The 19,984-nt window shown below is 43.4% G+C and overlaps 1 protein-coding gene across 2 annotated transcripts in view; it reads left to right on the top strand.

Annotated features, from left to right (window-relative positions):
* The first annotated feature begins 953 nt into the window (after positions 1-953).
* Positions 954-19,984, top strand: part of LOC124706640 (B3 domain-containing protein Os06g0194400-like) — a 74,150-nt gene continuing 55,119 nt past the window's right edge. Inside the window, exons 1-5 of one of the 2 annotated variants that reach the window (XM_047238321.1) lie at positions 954-1,174; positions 2,487-2,660; positions 2,782-3,057; positions 3,140-3,349; positions 4,014-4,060. In XM_047238321.1, the coding sequence (XP_047094277.1) occupies positions 2,532-2,660; positions 2,782-3,057; positions 3,140-3,349; positions 4,014-4,058 (660 nt within the window). In that variant the 5' untranslated portion in view covers positions 954-1,174; positions 2,487-2,531 and the 3' untranslated portion in view covers positions 4,059-4,060. Of the gene's footprint in view, positions 1,175-1,967; positions 2,661-2,781; positions 3,058-3,139; positions 3,350-4,013; positions 4,061-19,984 lie in introns of those variants that run through there. The other variant, XM_047238322.1, reaches the window with a different exon arrangement.

Below are 19,984 nucleotides of genomic sequence, written 5' to 3'. Positions count from 1 at the left end.
TTCCGAGCCGCGAACGGCCGGAAGAAGAAGACGAAGAAAGAGGCCGCCGCCGCAAGCCGCCTCGCCGAGGAGGAGGCGAAGCGCGCGGAGGACGCCGCGATGGCGGAGGCGATCGCCGTGTCGCCGCACGACATGGAGGAGGAGAAGCGCGCGGACGACGCCGCACCGGACCGGGCCGGGCGCGACCGGGAGCGCCAGAGGAGGAGCAGCAGCGGCGGCCGGCCGGACTCCGGCCGCCGCACGCCAACTCGCCGCCCGCGCTACTCCAACCGCCAACGACGACTTCGCGCGGTACCGCCGTCCCGCGACACCTCCATCCGGCGTCGCCGTCCCCGTCGTCGACCTCGAGTCCTCCGACGACGACCGGTACAAGCCATCCCCGGGGTGGGAGACGCCGGCCGTGGCGAAGACAGCACCGGGCGGCGCGCGCCGAAGGCCAACGACGACGGCTCCGACGACGACGGCGACGGCGACTACACGGTGTTCTACCGCCATTTCGGCATGTAGAGCGCCGTGTTTTAAAATTAGCGTTTGCATTCCCCTAGCCGAATTCGAAATATAGTCGAATCCGGCCTCTATGTATGAACTCCTCCCGTTTTAGTCTAAATATCATTAAATTTAGTCTATATTCACCCGAATTTAGCCGTAGTTTGTCAAGTTTCCGTTTTTTAAATTCGCATCGTCGACTTCGCCTGGGCACGCGGCTGGGAAACTACTACTCCCCACGCCAAATCTTCCTCCAATCCGGACGAAAATTTCGCCGGATTTGGGCGTGGGGAGCGCCAACGAGTGGGGATGCTCTAATATTTGCACGCACTGAGCGTCCAATAGGGTATCCCTCGTGGGAGGGACCAGCTTAAAATCAACTGGCGGCTCAGATTAACTGGCAGAGAACGCACGGCCCAGGAAGGTGTAAAGTATGAGGGAAAAAAGAGAGAACGCACGGCCACACGCGAGAGCCCCTGGACACGCCGCCGCCGACGCCTCCACCTGACCCGCGGCCAACGCCTCCACCTCGCACACGCCCTAGAACGCCGCCGCCGCCATCTCGGACGCGTCCACAGCCCCAATCTCAGCTCGATCCTACGCGTCGACTCGTCTCCCAGATCGGCAAGGCGACCCGTTCGTGCTGCACACCGCTGACCCAATCTCCGTCTGAGGGCTGAGGCAGTAGGTTCGTGTTTCCCTCCATCATCCCTGATCTGTCCCTCTCTCCAACAACTAGTCTACAATATCCATGCTAGTTTTTCTGTATTTATCTGTCTCATCGCTGAGAATGTGTTCATTCCATCTCTCTCTTTTCTTTTTTGAGTTTTTTTATATTCCATCTCAAGTCCAATGCTAATAACTGAAGCCACCCATCGTGCTAGGCTGCTAGCAATGGACCAATTGTATTTCATGGTTTCTAGGTATTTACAGTCAGGTGTTTCTCCTGTTCCAGCAATGATATCCCTGATCTGTAGAGTTGGTTCTCGTAGCATGTCAGCATATGACTGCATCAGCACGTCTATCCTTACTTTGCAAGGAGCTGCAAAGTAGCTTCTGTTTGTTTGTAGCCCTTTTTTTTTAGTTGTATCTATTGACTATTGTGATTGAGTCTGTATTGGTTATTGCCCATTTGTTGCATGAGTAACTGAAGGCTGGTGTGCTGCATCTGTTTTGTTGGGGAAATGGCAAAGTAGTTTCATATCTGGCTGCATGTTTATTTATTTCGTATCTGCAACTATAGCGTTTGATCATACAAATGCATTCTTCGCAGGTAGTTTGTTGATTCTAGTTGTTTGCATCTGCAATAGGTTTACAGATTCTCTTATTTTTACCTTGTCTGCTGGGTCAAAACTCAAAATTAACACAAGTTGGAACTGAAGAAAATGCCAACAAAACAACTGACTATCCATTTCAATAGATCTTTGCTGCTGTAAATAGAGGTCATGCATGCATAGGTGATACATAGTTAGAAGGATATATTTTTTGGTTTACTTAATCATAACCTTAGACTGCCTATCTTTTAATTTTTAACCAAGTTTGGTTACCTATCAACCCATGTGCGTCTGTTTGCAAAATGCAGAGGTTGTTCTACTCCATTATAAAAGAAAATGTTACCTTGCCTGTATGTAACGAGTCAGGGAAAGGCGTAAGCTAAATTGTGCCCATTGGACTGCAAGCACAATCACACAATAGTTGCAGAATGTTTGTTATAGCTATACTAGGTAATGCTCAAAGATTGGTTGTAGCAAATCTTGAGTAGCTCACAAAGAATGAGATGGGCCTGTGGGCCGCCTGCTTGGATGATAGTAGGATAATAAAACTCGGAAAGGCCCAACTCCAACGTCGGTGCTTCCTGGGTTTGCGGCTTTACCTTCGCTCCACTTCTGTTCCCCAAATTTGAACGACGCCGCCCGACCTGCGATGGTTCCCCAGTTTTAGTTCCTTCATTTGTTGATAGTTCTACTCGAAATCCCCATTTCATTTTCCTCCTCCAACAGCCCAAAGAACAACCAAAGCAGCAGAGGAAAAGTGAGGTGAGGAAAATGGATGAGGCGAACTCGTACGAGGAGCAGCGCAGGAGGCAGATCGAGCAGAACAAGCGCAAGCTGGATGAGCTGCGGGTGCACAAGCTCTCCGCCGCCGTCCGCCAGGCCGCCGCCAAGCCCATGCAGGTCAGACCCACTCTTCTCCGGGACAAAATTTCCTGCCTTCATTCTCGAAAATAAAATGTCCTGCCTTCTCATCTCCGTTGTCTCGTTGCTGACCCTGTCTGGTGTTTGCTTGCTGCCGCAGGCCAAGCTGGTGATGCCTCGGAATCCGAGGCTGGACGCCCCGACCCGAAGGTCCGGCCGCATCGCCAGCCTCCTGGAGCAGCCTGACTACCGCGTTAGGAAGGCGAATGGCGATATAAAGACCGAATCACCTGATCCAGTTCCAGTGTATGCGACCGACGAAGAGAGAGCCTATGCATTCACCAAGGCCGAACAGCTCAACGGCCAGCTGGGCTCCGACCACCCAACCTTCATCAAGCCTATGTCCCACGGTTCCGCCAAAAAATTGAGGCATCTGGTATGGCAAAAAAAAATCCCTGTTGGTCTATTGTAACGTGCTCCATTGGTTCTTGGATGGTAATTTGTTGGCTATGTGGCAGAATATCCCAGTGCACTTCAGGCAGTATCTCCCCGTGCATGATGAGACGATGGTTCTGGTGGATGAGGCGAATAACGAGTTTGACGTGTTCTACCGTATCAGCCACGATCATCGTATGCATCTTAACGGGTGGAGAGCGTATTCTGCTTACCATGAGCTGGCTGATGGTGACTGCTTGGTGTTCCAGCAGATAGAGAGGAGAAAATTCAAGGTGAGGTTCAACCTGTTCTTCGCACGCGATCTTAATTAGATGGGTGTTTTGAGAAAAGAAAGTTGCTTTCAGTGGCATGACTGGAACACATGGTTTTTGAGGGACCCTGCATCGTATCCAGCAACAATGGATACTCGGTTCGTATCAGATTTGTGTGCTACTTTTTGTATTCCTAATATAGCCTTTATGATTCTGTGAATTCCTTGCTACTATGTTGGTTACTGCCTTACTGGACTCATCCTCATTAATGTATGAGTTCACAATTTTTGTTCATCCACGCAGTGTTTTGAAGTTGATTGAATACAATATGGAAAAGATCATTTTTGGCCATATAATAACTAGAGCTAATTGCCTACAAACATCTATGTTTCTGCATGCTGTAGACTTGAATTATTGCGCAGTGCCACATGCATATCTATAATTGTAACTAGGAACTGTCTTTAATTATAGAAAGAGTGAGAAATCGTGCATGTTTGGACATTCAGAATTTAACATGAAGTACAGGAAAGATTACTATTGTTCTACAGAATTTTTCTATTTCAACCAGATCTATAAAAAAGTGTTCAAATATTACCTTTCCATAGCCTGACTTTAATTGTATATCAAAATTAGTGATTCTTGTAAGGCCTAGTAATGGTTAAAATCCATTCATCTCGTGATGCAGGTTTATATAGCTAGAGCGAGTTCTTACAACAAAAATGACCACTGATGGTGCGAGCTGCCAGGGACGTATTCAAGGGGGGACGAGCAGGGGCTACGCCCCCCCTATGCTCAAGGTTTTCTTGGTAATACTAGCCATGGAAGCTCCTTTATCATGGTACTTTAGCAAGCTCAGCCCCCCTCAATCAAATCACATGCATAGCTTGCCCCCCTTGATGTGAGTTCCTGGCTCCGTCCCTGCGAGCTGCCAATAGTGCCAGCAGAGAAGGTAAAGTGTTTCTTACCTTCGTTTGCGTTGGTTTAACCGTTCAATTGGTTTTGTAAATATCTAGTTCCAAATGCTTGTCTTTCTGTAGCAGCTCAATTCATAATTACCAAGTTCACTTGGAAGATGTAGTGTAGACACATATTCAAGTAGACACTGTATTAGTCAAAGCAGACCACACAAGTTCTATTCAGCTCAAGTTAACCTCTTCACTTCATTAGCCTTACTGCTGGTTGTGTATTCTGACTTGGCTGTTCTGGGTTGGTTATTAGATCAACATTAATCGATGATGATCTCAGTTTGATTCTTCTTACAGGCTGGAAATGGCAGTATGTATTTGACTTAAAAGCATGATATCTGTGATTTTCTGGCTGTAGGTGTATGCATATTTTCAATTGGGATGGGCAGCTGAGAACTTGCCTCGCTACTTTTTTGGGGGGAATTCGGAGGGCGACAGCTCTCAACCTGAGGAGACGAGCATGAGCATTTGTTACTTTGGTCAAACTGGTACCCAAGATGAAACGCTTTGATGAACCATTAGATTGCTCTGTTGGAGAGACTGAGCATTGTGGTTGTTGTTGTTGATTAACAATCTTGTTCGGCTAGTAGGAGTAGTTGTTTTAGTACCATTGTCTGTAGGTTAGATGTTTGCATTTCCTTGTTGGGGGCAGCCAGATGTTATGAACATTGAGAATCAGCAGCGACAATGCAGGTCTGCAGGAACGATGTGCTCATGTTGTTCATGCACTCCAACTGCGCAGCCAGAATTATTCTCATTGGATTTGTGACTTCTGCCCCGTTTTAGTCATGCACCTATGTTTGCAGGTTCACTCAGTGTTGCAGTATGCTAGAGATTTTTGTATGGTGATTATGATTACTCTTCTCCCCCCTGCATTGATTGGATCAATTGCATTGAACCTGCTGGCTCTGAGGCGATACTGAAGCCCCATGTCGCTGCTGGCGGTGGCAGATCAAGCTTGAGCGGCATTCTCTCCAAAGATTGTTCATTATTGTGCATCTTGAGTACCGGAGCGTGCTGTGATTAGGCTTGTCAGCTGAGGCGTTTCCATCGGTTTGTGATCGTGGCAACACGCATGGTGTGAGGAGAGGAGAAAGAATTCAATGAAACACAAATGGCATGTTTGGTTCTCGCATGCCATTGAACCAAGTTTGGTCTGTTTGATGTCCCATGGGCTTCTATGTACCTGCATAGTATGGTGTAGGCCAAAACTTGGCTTGCTGCGATTTGAGATTAGCTCTACATGAAAAAAAATTGGAGTTTCGTTGAGTATTTGAACGTCAATTTTATGTTCATTTTACAACTTTTTTGGTTGAATTTTGTCAAATTCGTGGGACTCGGTCGACCGTTTGGAATTTTCTTAGAGAAGTAAGTTTATCTCGCTATTCTACAGAACTTTTATATTCAAAAAATTTCGTTTTGACTATAAAAGTTGCGTAGAAACGGTTTTGTTGGCTGAGTTTTCCGTCCGATTTATCTCTATTTGGTGTCTGTACGGTTTTTCCTGTCTATTCTTTTCGTTCAGTTTTCTGCTTTCCCTTTTCAGTTACTCCCTCCGTTCGTAGATATAGGGTGTATAGTTTTTGGCACGGAAATTAAGAAACGCACATTAAGGGCAGGTTACACGAGTTTTGGGCAAGATTATCCCTGAATTATTGCTTTGAGAAAATAGAGGAATTTCCATGAGCTAAGAAAATGCAATCGAATCCGTAAAAAAAATGTCCAAATAAGTGATTCTACGCAATTTACCTTATATTTTGGAGCTTTTTCAGAAAAACTATACGCCTTATATCAAGGAATGGAGGGAGTATTTTTTTAAATGTTTAGATTCCAAAATGTTTAAATTTAAATATGTTCATATTTTTAAATTATTTAGGTTAAAAAGTATTCACGAGAAATTAAAAAATTTAAACTTAAAGATTTATAAAATGTTCAAATTTTAAAAGTATATATTTTTTAAGAATTCAAACTTAAAATATGTTTGGTTTTCAAAAGCTATTCATTTTTATAAAAATATCAAAAATTTATATATTCAAATTTAAAATATGTAAAAACTAAAAAATGTTCTGATTTTAATAATTTTATTATTTTAGAAAATGACAAAAACTGAGAACAAACAAAAAAAGAAATAGAATACCGAAATAAGAAAGAGAAAAAAATGCCATTGCGAATTCCTGGACGCACTGCTCGGTGTATAGCAACTAGCAAGCTATTTCATTTAGTGAGGCCCTTCCCCAGACGATGTACAAGTTACGACATACTATAACGCGCTATATTAAAAATATCGTTTTGCAAAAAAAAGACAGACATCAAGGATTTTAGCACATAAATTTAGTGTGCTATTCTGAAATGTGATATAGATTTTGTCAGAGGAAATAACCCTAATATTAGTGCACTGTCTACAAATTTTCTTGCCGATCCAAGGCCATATTCATCGGGTGCACGTACTGAATCGAAATCGACAAAGGATCGATTCTGCATTCTGAATCTCTTGTTCAGTATACAAATTGTGAATTCACTGAAAATCAACTACTACAGAACTGAACTTAGAAGCACATCAATTTTTCAGTATACCAAATAGATTCTACAATGTGCATCGTTTGTTCACTAAATCCGTAGATCTAGTCATCTAAAAATCTAGAAAAGGAGGCAGTTCTAGTCAGCTCTAACAGTCTAACATGCTAGTTGATCTAAAAATCAGACATCGTGCCACCGGCGTGGGCGTGTGGCCAGTTTGAAGGAGCCGGGCTGGAGGAAGTAGATGCTATCATGCGAACGGTCACGCTAGATGAAGTAGCAGCTACGGCTGGACTGCTGGAGGAAGCCGCCATTCACTCGCGAGATGATGCTGCCACCGTCGTTTCGGTGGGAAACTATCTAATAGGAGTCAGATTTGGTCTAGGTTAGAATAGATGAAGTGGAGTAGGAGTCTGAGACTTGGACTCATGGGCTGATTGTTGGTTGACCTGTCAGATTTAAGGAACAAAGACAAAAACGTTCCAGTCAAAATAACGTTAAGGAGGAGGCCCATGAACCAACGTTCGTGATCACCTTGTACGCATCTAACGCGTCCTGATCGGGGGCACCAAAACCAACTCGATGGTTTGGTCCCCTGTCGCCTGCGCCATATAAAGGGGGGGGGAGCCTGGCTGCGATCTGATCTACGAGGTTCACGATCAGCTCTCTGCTCTCCCCACAACCCCATAAGCCCTACCGATCTGGGGACGCGCAAAAGCGACGGGAAGATCAGCCTACACCCCGACGGTGCCAGGCAGTGCCGCTGGAGACCTGAGGGGATCAGGAGGATCCCCAGATCATCCACAACCTCTCTGCTTCACGCTTGCACCAAACAGGCGACGATGGCAACTCCGACAATGCGTAATGCATCCCTAAACATCTCTGTTTTATGATCTTTAGGTGTTCTAGCTGCAACAATTGCGTGATCTTGTGCTAGGCCTATTGTTTCTATACTAACACTGATCAGCCGATGAGTTGTTGTTTTTTCGTGGAAAAAAAGTGTCGCTATAAGCTACTAGAAATAGCGTGGTTTAGCGCTGATAAAACACTATTAGCATTATTAGCATCGTAGCAAGAATATTTGAAAAAACTTAGTGCCAACTCTCAAATAAGCTACAACGACGCTATTTTAAATCTCGATAGCAACCCCCAATCCAACTGGTAGAGTGGTAGGCCTAGCATGAAGCAATTGCTGCAAATCATTTGAGAAGCCCGCCCGAGCAACACCAAGACGGAACATAATGAATAAAGCAAAAAAATCGAGAGTATGCCAAAGGCGCACCATAATTTTATTAAAGACGTACAAAGGTTTGAATACAAGAACACTACAACTTGCTATGAGCAACGAGCGTAGCAACAACTCCACACCGGCTAAGAGCTTCCAGGCATGCGAGAGCGTCAGAAATCACATCTATTAATTACCACAACGTTGGATCCCTAATAGAGGCAAGCTCCATCTCTGCACACTACTGCCTAGGCTCCTCTATTTACCACCTTAGCTTGGGCACCATCGACATTCATCCTCAAGCAGCCTTCCCTCTGTGCCGACTAGCCCTACACCCGCTGATGTGGTGCTGAAACTCGTTTTCTTTTCTTACTCCCAGCCGGAACCATCCGCAGCTTTTCCAAGTAGTTTGTAACAAAACTGAAAATTAAATGGACAGAGGGCTTTGAATTATTTCTTCATGAATAGCCTTGCGCCTAGCTGTCTAGATAGCCAATACAACTAGAACCTTTATAAAATCATCATGCTTCAGCGTCCCTATCAAAGATCCATTGCTTTGCATCCGAAATATCGTGTGTGGTAATATGTTATGCTAGTTCTTTCTCGACCAAAGCCCACACACCGCGAGCCATCAAATAAATAGTCAATAAGTGGATGTTTCCATGAGTTTTCCACTCCATGACATGTATCGCACGTGTCTGTAGTCTCCATGTTTCTGCGCTTCAACACATCTCCTGTTGGAATGGATTCCAAAGCAAGTCCCCATGCCAAATTTCTAATTTTTGATGGCACCTTCCTTTCCATCCTTCACTGAATTGGAATGATCTGTATGACCATCTAGCGAATCTTCTCGTCTTTTCTCTGCGTTCACTAGCGTCTGGTGTGCAGACCGAACCGAGAACAATTTTCCCGAGTTTTCAAAAATGCCAAGCCCAGAAATCATTCAGGATCCGGGTGCTCAACGGAATGGTCCTAATCACCTCTAAATCCATCGGGTAGAAAACCTTGTCAAGAAGAGCTCGGTTCCATCTCCCCGAGGTGGCACCAATCAGCTCGCTGACTCTCCTCGGATGAGTTCTATCTTGAAAGCATACAGTGTCACAATGCTACATTACGGGTGTGTTTGGTAGCCTTTGGTAGCCTGGGAATCCAGATATTCTCATCTCAACTAATCTGAAGTTCTCAACCCACAATCCATTGTTTGTTAGACTGAGTCAGTCCATCTCAACTTAGCTCACCTCATGCGAAAAACCCTCTCAGCCAGGCCTGGTTGTGAAGCTCGAATCGAGCTTCACAATTCAGCCTGGGCGAACTCATCCTGCAAAACTCCCCCCACTCCCACCTATCTCACCTCTCATTTGTCTCTCACCCGGACGAGCCAGCACCTCCTCTATCCTCTTCCGAGACCCAACTCCCGAGCCCGCTGCCATGGATGACGCCGGCCGCCGTAGTCACCGGAGATCCCCCGCGCAACAACACTGGACGTCGCGTCCGCCCACCGTGGCCGCCGGCATGGTGCTCCCAGGCCACCATGGCGCGGTGGAGATGAGCACCAGATCTGATTTCTTTTTTTTGTCTATTTAGGGGGTTTTGTGTAAAAACCCGAACCTCTATGCAATTTCTAGTTTTTGGGTCTATCTCAGTCCAGAGAGGCCCCCAAACAAAGTATGGATTCATCATATCTCAGCACATACGAGGTACCAAACACATCACAAAATCTCAATCCAACTTATATGAGCTCACCATATCTCAAGTGGGAGAGTAAATCTGTGTTGACCTGGGCTACCAATTACCAAACACACCCTACATCTCTTGGTAACCAATTTTCAGTCCAGATGTTGGCAGTTGTGTATGCTCATCAAGCATGCCACTCGATAGATTGTAATGATGTTGAGTAATATATAAAGCTCCTTGGTTCGTAAAAAAAAGAGTTGGAGTATATCCCTTCCTTATTTAGGCAATCATCTTTTTTTTTGAGGGTGAAAATCGGGCTTTATTCATTTATAATAACCAAAGGGATACAAGTAATGTCTGGAGTATTCAGTAACCAAATATGACGACCCTCTTGAAGAGAACAGGCCGCTCTAGCTAAATTATGAGAATCTACATTTAAAACCCGATTTTCATGACTAAAAGAGATATCCTGGAACAAAGATCGTTGCTTGTGCTTCATCTCCGACAGAATTGTTGCATATCTGCAAGGGGCACCACTCTTCAGATTAGTTATAAGCTCTAGGCAGTCTGAGACAACAAGGATTATTGACAGGTTGAGATCAAGTGCAAGAGAAAGGCCCTCATTGCATGCCATTGCTTCAGGAATTGTTGGATCAGTCAGTCCTTTGTAGACAACAGCAAGAGATCCTAGATATTTACCACTAGCATCACGGCAGACTGCAGCAATAGCACCACGCTCACCCGATATAGCAAGACCTGCATCAACGTTTATTTTCGCCATTCCTTCAGCTGGTGGAATCCACTGTTTCTTCACATGTTTAGATACCGAGGCTGTCCCATTATTCACCTTAGAGCTCACGGAGGATACCGAGAGCTCCTCCAAATATTTGTTAACAAACAAGATAGTTGAAACGAGGGCTTTGGAATTCATTATCATGGATGGCCCGCCTTCTTGCCCACCAAATAGACCACATGACCACAAGAACCCTGGCCAAATCACATTCAGGAAGGGTATCAAACAACCAGAACAGCCAGATCCTCGCATCATCAGATGTGTTCATGATCACATGTTCCGCCAACTCCTCCTCAACTAGAGCCCAAACACTTCTTGCCATATTACAATTGATCAAGGAGTGGCGCCAGGAATCAGTCGCAGCATTACAGATTGTGCAGACATATTAGTGGCAGCCATATTTCTCCGTGACCGGACATCACCAGTGGGCAGCGACATATGGGCCAACCGCCAGGCAAATACCCGGACCTTCAACGGCACATTTACCTTCCATAACTTCGTCCAAGATTTCTGCAGCCGCACTGTATTCGATCTCCCAGACCGTTGCTCAAGCCAATCCTACCGTTGTTTCTTTGTACCCATAAGCATGCGATACGTCGAACGGACTGTGAAAACTCATGTCTTCTCATAGTGCCATGACCAGAAATCTTCTTGCACTCTAGTACTTAAAGGAATATTCAGAATCACTTCCTTGTCCATCTCGATAAAATGCTCATCAAGCTTCCTATGATTCCAGAACCCCCTAGTTGTGTCTATCAAGGAGCTCACCAACGTTGGTGTGGATCAATTGACCGGGCACAAATAGGCCTCAACCTATAGTCCCTAGGCAACCAATTATCATTTCAAATATTTGTTTGCTGCCCCGATCCAATACGTTTAATTAAACCCAACGAGGCAACGACAGTGTGTCTCTTCCTTCAATAATGGCGCGCCACACCTGGGATGACGAAGGGCCCAGAGTTGCACTCAACAAATCTGTCTGAGGAAAATAAACAGCACATAGAATACGTGCACTTAGAGATGTTGGGTCCTGAATAATTGTCCAGACTTGTTTGGCCAATAAAGCGAGGTTAAACAACTCGATATCACGAAAACCCATCCCTCCCATAAACTTTGGTTGCGTCATCACCTCCCAAGAGACCCAAGCTGCCTTCCTTTCTCCCTTCTTACTTCCCCACCAGAACTTCCTCAACAAGCCATTAATATGAGAGCAAAGGCCACGTGGTAATTTAAAACAAGACATGGAGAATGTAGGAATAGCCTGCACTACTGATTTAATCAATACTTCCTTGCCACCGGAGGACAAAATCGTTTCCAACCATCCTTGTACTTTCTTCCATTCCCTGTCTTTCAGGTATTTAAAACATCCATTTTTTTTTCTCGCGAAAACGCAAAAGATTTGCGTTTCGATGCATTGATAGAAAAGAAGGTTAAGTATGTACATCCCCCCCCCCCGTGGAGGGGCCAACACCCCGCACTACAACCACTACACGATGGACCAAGCATGGAGGCTATAAAACTGCCGGCGTAAGTAGCTTATGGAGGCAAGTAGTCTGCCGGCACAAATGTTGCGCCGGCAGACATATCTGCCCTCTATAATCTGACGGCAAAGACATGTGCCGGCAGACAATTTTGTACCGGAAGGCTAGCTGCCATAGGATAAATCTTTGCCGGCACGTACCCTACGCCGGCAGCTATGCTGCCCGTACATTTCTACCGGCAGTTTGTCTGCCACAAATATTTCTACCGGCAGTTTTGTTGCCTGAAACATCTTACCGGCAGTTTTTCCGCCACAAATATCTCTACCGGCAGTTAGATTGCCTGAAACATCCTACCGGCAGACAAATCGCCACAATTTCTACATGCTGGCCATTCTAGGCCCACTGCCAATATCAATTCACATATGTGGTCATCTAAGCCCATTGGCAAAATCAAACATGTCGCATACAGATGAATTCAGAAACAACATCAGGTCATCAAACATGTTGCATACACATGAATTCAAAAACAAAATCAGGTCATCAAACATGTGACATACACATGAATTCAGAAACAAAATCAGGTCAGAATAGTCTGATCACATAGATAGATTCATAGTCTGATCATACATATAGAGATTCGAAGTCTGACTCGACATTGCATACATATGCCAGTTATATTGCGACTAATACATCAGCCCACTAGCAGTGCAACATTCATAAATATTTCAAGACACTTCAGGTGGAAAACAAAAGGAGATCTCATCCAACCACCAGTGTCATCACGGCGCGCCTTGCATGGTACGAACTAGTCTGCATTCCTGTTGACCTGAAATAAATGAGAAGATCAATAAAATGTGACTAGTCTGAAATACTTGCAATTTGTCATAGTAATTCACATAATGTCATAAACAAAACAGTCAATAGCTGATCAACAACTTGCCATGTCCGAAACTCACAGTTAGCCGAATATGCATTTTACCAACTAGTCATGATGCGTCCAAGCTCACTGTTTGCACATACATAAAATTGAGCAAAGAAACATTGAAGAAAGCTCACTGTCCAAGCTCCTGTTTTCTTCTTTTAGTCTTGCATGTGCATCAGGTTATATTGAGAAAATTTCATCACAGACAAGAAAATTGAACTAGCAACGTTGCAAGCTTGTTTGTGCATCAGGGAATTTCTCCCTCCAGCTCCACTGATTCAAGATTGAACTAGCAACGTTGCACATGCATGTGGTTCAGGATCACAGACGAACAAGAAAAATTTAGTGCTACTTGTGAGCTTAGTAATGCAAGTACATCAGGTTATATTGAGAAAAGTGCATCACATAAACAAATTGAACTAGCAACGTTGCACACAGGGGCGGAGCTCAATGAGGCTACCCTGATGCACAGGCATACGGTAAGAAAAAAAAATTACTAGCACTTGGCGTCAAAAAGAGAGTCGTGCATCAGGTTTGGCCCAGACTTGTGCATCAGGGTCTAGACGATGGCTCGAGCGAACAGCCTCATCTTGCAGTCACACGCCCGGGCATGTACTCACGCGGCATGGCACAAAGCGGCGAATCAGAGTATATTTGTTGAAACTACAAGCCCACGATTCTCGAGAAAAAACGCACCAACCGCGCGCACATCCACACACGGATCAATAGTTCAACACCGATGTCTTTGTTGTGCTGTGGCTCGGCTCGATCGGTCAAACAAAAACGAAAAAGAAATATCAGTGAAACATCGCAACGGAAAGTATAAGTGGCCAGCTTATTTCCTAGTGGGCCTTAGCAACATCCAAAGATTTTATTCTACTCCCTTCATCCACTAAAATATCTCAACTTTATTAAAATTCGGATGTATCTACCTACCAGATATACATTAAAATTTGTAAGAAGCTGAGGCATTTTTTGTGTGGTCAATTTTGCTTTACAATTGTATTCTACATTAAACTGGTGCATCAGGGTCGGTTGAGAGCCAGCTCCGCCCCTGGTTGCACATGCATGTGGTTCAGGATTTTACCAATCAGGCCACTAATTCATCAGTTCACTGTCAGGTTTTTTAAACATAACAGTAATATATTTTTACCTATAAATGTTACAGTAAAATAAATAATTCCATATGAAAAATTCCATACTCTACGCTACTTCAATACAGAGGCGTTGAATAACTGCTGATGTACAGGGCTCTGAATGCCAAAGGAATTGCTGCTGTACAGAGCCTGTACAGCTCACTGTTTTGATCTTATTATCTTGCATGTGTTGTTCTGTAATACACAACAAGAGCTACATAACTAGTTGTTTTATTTCAGAATATTTGAAACTGCAGTTTTTGTTCAAGTCAAACACCACAAAGTAATTGTGCTACAGAACTAGTTGTTCTATTTCAGAGTATTTGAAACTGCAGTTTTTGTTCCAGCCAAACACCACAAAGTAATTGAGCTACATAAGTAATTAGCTTTCAGATTGTATATTTCTATGCAAACACCACAAAGTAATTGAACTAGTTGTTTTATTTCAGGATTGCAGTTTTTGTTCCAGCCAAACACCACAAAGTAATTGAACTAGTTGTTTTATTTCAGGATTGTATATTTTCTATGCAAGGAATGGTAAAGAGGACAAGTGTACCTGTTCTTGAACGGGAGCTGAGGTAGGCTTATCCGTGGACTTCTTCTGTTCCTCCATCTGCATATACAAAATCAAGAAGCAATACACAAAATTTAACCTCCATATGCACATTTAGTACAATAAGATGACAGTATATGGCTTCCTTCAGAAATAGAAACCTACATGCTTGTAGAGCCAGGCAATAGATCGCCCTTGAGCTTGTCCCATGGTAGTGATATTGCCAATAGGACGAGGTAGTAGAGCATCCCTTTTGATTATGTAATTGATGACAACTTCACAGCATTCAAGACCCAGTTCCCTACCCCCTACCATCTTCTTTCGGTCAGTTGATAGAATGGTGGCTTTTGCCACAGGGGTAGTGTGGTCACGAAAAACATTGTACAGTATGACTTCTTTCCCTTGCTGGTCAAAATGATGAAACAAAATGAGATAAATATTGCATAGTAGTACTTCTCAATAAACAACCACGAAATAAGAAAAGTGAGGAAGAAATCAAAACAACACTCGATGATTTCTTTGTGTAACTGCTTGCTTCCTTCGTGGCTTTTTGCGTGTCTCAACATCCTTCTTCCGCAAGGTTTCTTGGTTCTTCCGGTGTCCTTCGAGCATCCTTCATTCTCCGAGCAAGTGCATCTTCCTTGTTTTGGTTCAAAGCGACGCCTTTCATCCGCAAGACCTCTCGCTTCCTTCTTCTTTTTCTGCAGGAGCTCTGCTTCCTTCTTTTTCTGCAAGAGCTCTGCTTCCTTCTTCTTCTTCTGCAAGAGCTGAACTTCTTCTTGCTTCTTCTCAAAATATTCCTTCGCTTTCCTCATCTCTTGCTGGACTCTTTCTTCCTCATCATCGAGTTCATAGTGATCTTCAATAGCATAGGATTCACCAACACTACCTTCAGGGTCTTCAGGGTCTTCAGGTTCTCTTTCAATACTCTGCAAATAATAAATTAAAGCATCAGTGTTTACATCAATAGATCAACCAAGTTTAATAGCAAGAGTAGAATGAATGGAACAAAAGTAGAGAATTGTGCAACCGACCTTCGTCTTATTGTTTGCAGCAATTGTTTGCGCCATCATCCACTTGAGTAGGTCAATTTCTTCCATAAGGCCATCAATCTTGGATTTGGTTTCTTCTCGAATTTCTTCTACATGCTCCTTTAGAACATCATTAGCCCGCCATGCCTCCTTGGTCTCTTCCTCTGCCATTTGCAGCTTCGTAGATTTAAGCTTCTGCCCTCATGGAATTCCAAGCCTTCCAGGACTCGGGCCCATTCCTACGCACCGAACATACCCATTTTTCTCTTTCCCCAATACATGTGCCAAAACGTCACCTTGCTCAATTGTTTTCTCTAGCAGTTCTAGATTAGTTTCAATTGCTTCCTCTATGTCTGACTACAATAAGCATTAAAATAAATTAATTATCACGCGCCAAAATGTGTCTTAACTCACAAGTGCAGAATACATGGCGTAGTTATCAGAGACTAAACAAGAAGAGCAGGAGTACTTACAATTATTTTGGCAGTGTCTTTATCAATAGGGGTTCCATCTTTCCTTTTTGAGTGTGTTCTCAGGAACAATTCATCTCTACGAGGGGCGTATCCATTTTCTTTGTGCTATATTGATTTGAGAATACTATTAGCCAACACAGTATATATACATTCCGGTAAAGTAAAGCCGATGACATAGTTTATACCATTTCGGACGCAATACGGGCATAACTCTTACTTCCAGTTGTATGCATCACCTTCTGCCTTGATCGATTTCTTTTTCCTTGGTCACTACGTTTCTAAGACAACAAAAGTAGTTAGAGTTGTATGCATTACCTTATGTGGTGAATTTCTAGATTTATTAGGCGAAGCAAATCAAACCTTAAAGTCTTCGCTTCTCCAGCGTGTGACGAGCCACTGCCAATCCTCAATTGGGACCCTATCATCCCTACAAGCAAGTAGTTCTTCCTCAGTTTTTTCTTCTTTGAAATGCTTCTCTTTCAAATCTGACTTGAAATCTCTCCATTTCTTGTGGGCAGTTCCCCAAACCCAGTCCTTGAGCTCATCATCGACAACATAGAATTTGCGGGAACAAACATGAATGTAAAGATCATTTCATAACAAGCAAGCATAGGAATATGTACTTGCACCTTCTAGACCATACATACCCTCAAGGTTTTCATGAACTCTAGCTTCCAAGAAACGACAACTTGTCTCCAGTCATCATGTGCAATAGGTATATGACTTTTGACAAGTGTTGCAATGAAATTCGAAAACTCCGAAGCATTCTTGCCATCTGGTTGTCCTTTAGCATTATAGTGCACTCGCTGTGGTGGCTGATTTAGTCTATCATAGACATGGTGCATTCTAGTGCGCTTCCGCCCACCCTTTTGCTTTTCCTCACCCTCTTGTCCATCACCTGAAATAATGAGTGTTCAACAACAATATTAACATGCAGTGATCAAGAATACACATAATAGGTATCAGTAATCAAAGATGCTTGAACATCAAGCACACCTTCATCCTCTTCTACTTGATCATCAGCCATCTCTTCACTATCCTCACCATCATGCATAGCAAGAATGAGACCGCAACACTCTACTTGATCGTGGAATGGTTTCCCGATATATTCTCTACAATTACGAAATGTTTCACTTAATGCAGATTCATTTATCAATAGATGTTTCCAAAGAAAATGTTTCGAGTTGGATAGACCACCTTTTTCCTTGTGGTTGGCACGGGCACTCGCTTAAATGCATCGACCTCGCGAACAAGTGAACGAATCCCAAGAGAGTGCAGCCTTTCATTGTTTTTTCGGATCTCTCGCTCTTTGCACATCTTCTAGTGGACTAGACATGTCGTTTCTCGCTCGCTTGCCATTCTTTTTCCTGCAAAGAAATTGGAAAGATTTCAAGATTTAATTGCAAGAAAGAAATAAAGGTGTATAGAAATAAATTCCAAAGAACTATAACACACTTCGGTTTATCCTTGGGAGGAGAGACAAGTATTCCATCGATATCTGCCCTAGTTTTAGGTATATCTCTTAAATCAACTTTGGGAGTTTCAATAGCATGTAGATTAGGCATTACAGACGCTTCTGCCTGATCAGAATTTTCATTTCCAACATCAAACATATCATAAAATTCCCGTGGTCTTGGTGGATGATTAACAACACACCAGTTTGGATTAAGAGGATCCTCAACGTAATATACTTGAGTTGCTTGAGAAGCTAAAATGAATGGTTCATCAGCCAACTTATCACCTGTTTGGATCACATGCTTAAGGTTCACATCCGTGATACCAAGATTATCAATTTTTACCCACTTATCTTGCACACGGTTATCAAACCAATCACACTTGAAGAGAACTATATTCCCTTTTTGATTGTAGTCTAGCTCAATGATTTCTCTAATGACGCCATAGAATATCCTATTTCTAGTGGAGGATGATGACAACTTTGAAACCAGCGCCACACCACTTGCACTTTGGGTAGGCCTACCTTCATCATATGATTTTGTACGAAAAATATAACCATTGATACTGTAACTGCCATAACTCCTTGCAACCAGTGAGGGCCCTACAGCCAAAGTCTTAATCTCTTCGGGAATTTCTTGCCCACTCTCAACTAATTGTTCCACATGCGACCTAAACCACTCATGGAAAGTGTCATGCTGGATTTTTTCAATCTGCTGCCTAGTAATATGACCAGCTGAGGACAAATATTCAGCATGCTCGCTGCAAGGGTTGAAATTCATTTAGCTATGTTACAATGATTAAACAGGGCGTACATGAAATTCATAAACTAAAGCACTAGCAGTAACATACCTCAAATAGGGCTCTATGTTGTCATAATTAAATAGGACATATCTATGTGCCTGAATCAATGTCTTATGATCTAAAGTTACTGTAAGCTTTCCTGCCAAATATCGACCATTGTTGTTGAAGAATGGCATGCTACTAGACAGGGCTCCATTAACATCAAGTGTGGCTGCACATTTTCTATTGAATCTGGTTTCACAACCTTCTAAATACCGAGAGCAGAATGTAAGACACTCATCAAAAAGGTACCCCTCAGCAATTGACCCCTCGGGATGACTCCTAGTACGAACATTATCCTTTAACTTGCCCATGTACCCATACATGATGGACTAAACATATCTCAATTATATTGTTACATATAATTTATGTGATGTAGAAGTTCAGGTTGCGAAAATGACCTTTCTGGTGCATACATGTTGCTGAATTTCACAGGCCCTCCAAGCCTCACTTGAAGTGGAAGATGAACCATCAAGTGAACCATCATATCAAAAAATGATGGTAGAAATATTGTCTCAAGAATGCTCAGCGTCTCGGCTATTTCTTTCTCTAGCTCCTCCATATCACTTATGCGGATGACCGGAGAATTTTTTTTTTTGAAGAACGTACTCACACGAATAATAGCAGCACTGACTCCCTCTGGCAACGTTTTTCTCACAGCTAGAGGTAGAAGGTACTGCAGTAGAATGTGATTGTCATGGCTCTTTAGCCCAACAATCTTCTTCTCCTTTACCTGGACATTCTTCCTAATATCAGACGCATAACCAGCCGGAAACCTGACTCCTTTCAGAATTAGGCAAAACAACCTCTTTAACTCAAGGCTCAATGTGTATGGGGCAGAAGGCAAATCGAATAAATCTTCTCCTATAGGAACAGGATGGAGAGCCTCTCTAAGTACAAGCTCCTCAAGGTCTAGACGAGAGTTGTAGTTGTCTTTAGTTTTCCGGTCAATGCCCAAAAGTGTGTGAACAATGTTGTCACACACATTCTTTTCAATGTGCATGGCGTCAAGGTTGTGAGGCTGTAATAAATCTTTCCAATATCGCAACCTAAACCATATGGATCTCCTTTTATGGATTATTGGAGGACCCCCACGCTTACGTTTGTTTGTGCTTGCTTTCTTAGAAGGGTGCTTACCAAACACGGTCTCCATGTTTTGTGTAAGGGCATCCACTTCAGCTCCTGTAAGTGCTACAGAGGCTGTCCTAGATTCCACATTGCCATCAAAAAAATCCTTTTGTGTTGTTCTAAATGGATGACCTTCATCTAGGAACCTACGATGATCCATGTAGCATGTCTTATTGCCTTTGTTCAACCGAATAGAGCAAGTGAGAGAGTGACACTTAGGACAACCAAATTCACCAAAGGTGGCACACCCAGCAAGAGTAGCCATACCCGACAGATCGGTGATAGTTGAATGTACTGCGGCACGCAACTGGAAGAATTCTTTCTTGGAGGCATCATAGATTCTGACTCCCTCCTCAAAATGTAACTCTAGGTCATTGATAAGTGGTTCCAGGAAAACATCCATGTCTGCACCAGGAGATTTTGGGCCAGGAATTAGCAAGGAGAGCATGAAGTTTGGTTGCTT

The sequence above is a fragment of the Lolium rigidum genome, chromosome 4, assembly GCF_022539505.1.
Source record: "Lolium rigidum isolate FL_2022 chromosome 4, APGP_CSIRO_Lrig_0.1, whole genome shotgun sequence".
Taxonomy (NCBI): Eukaryota; Viridiplantae; Streptophyta; class Magnoliopsida; order Poales; family Poaceae; genus Lolium; species Lolium rigidum.
The sequence above is the reverse complement of the archived record's forward strand: the minus strand, read 5'-3'. Positions and strand labels throughout refer to the sequence as shown.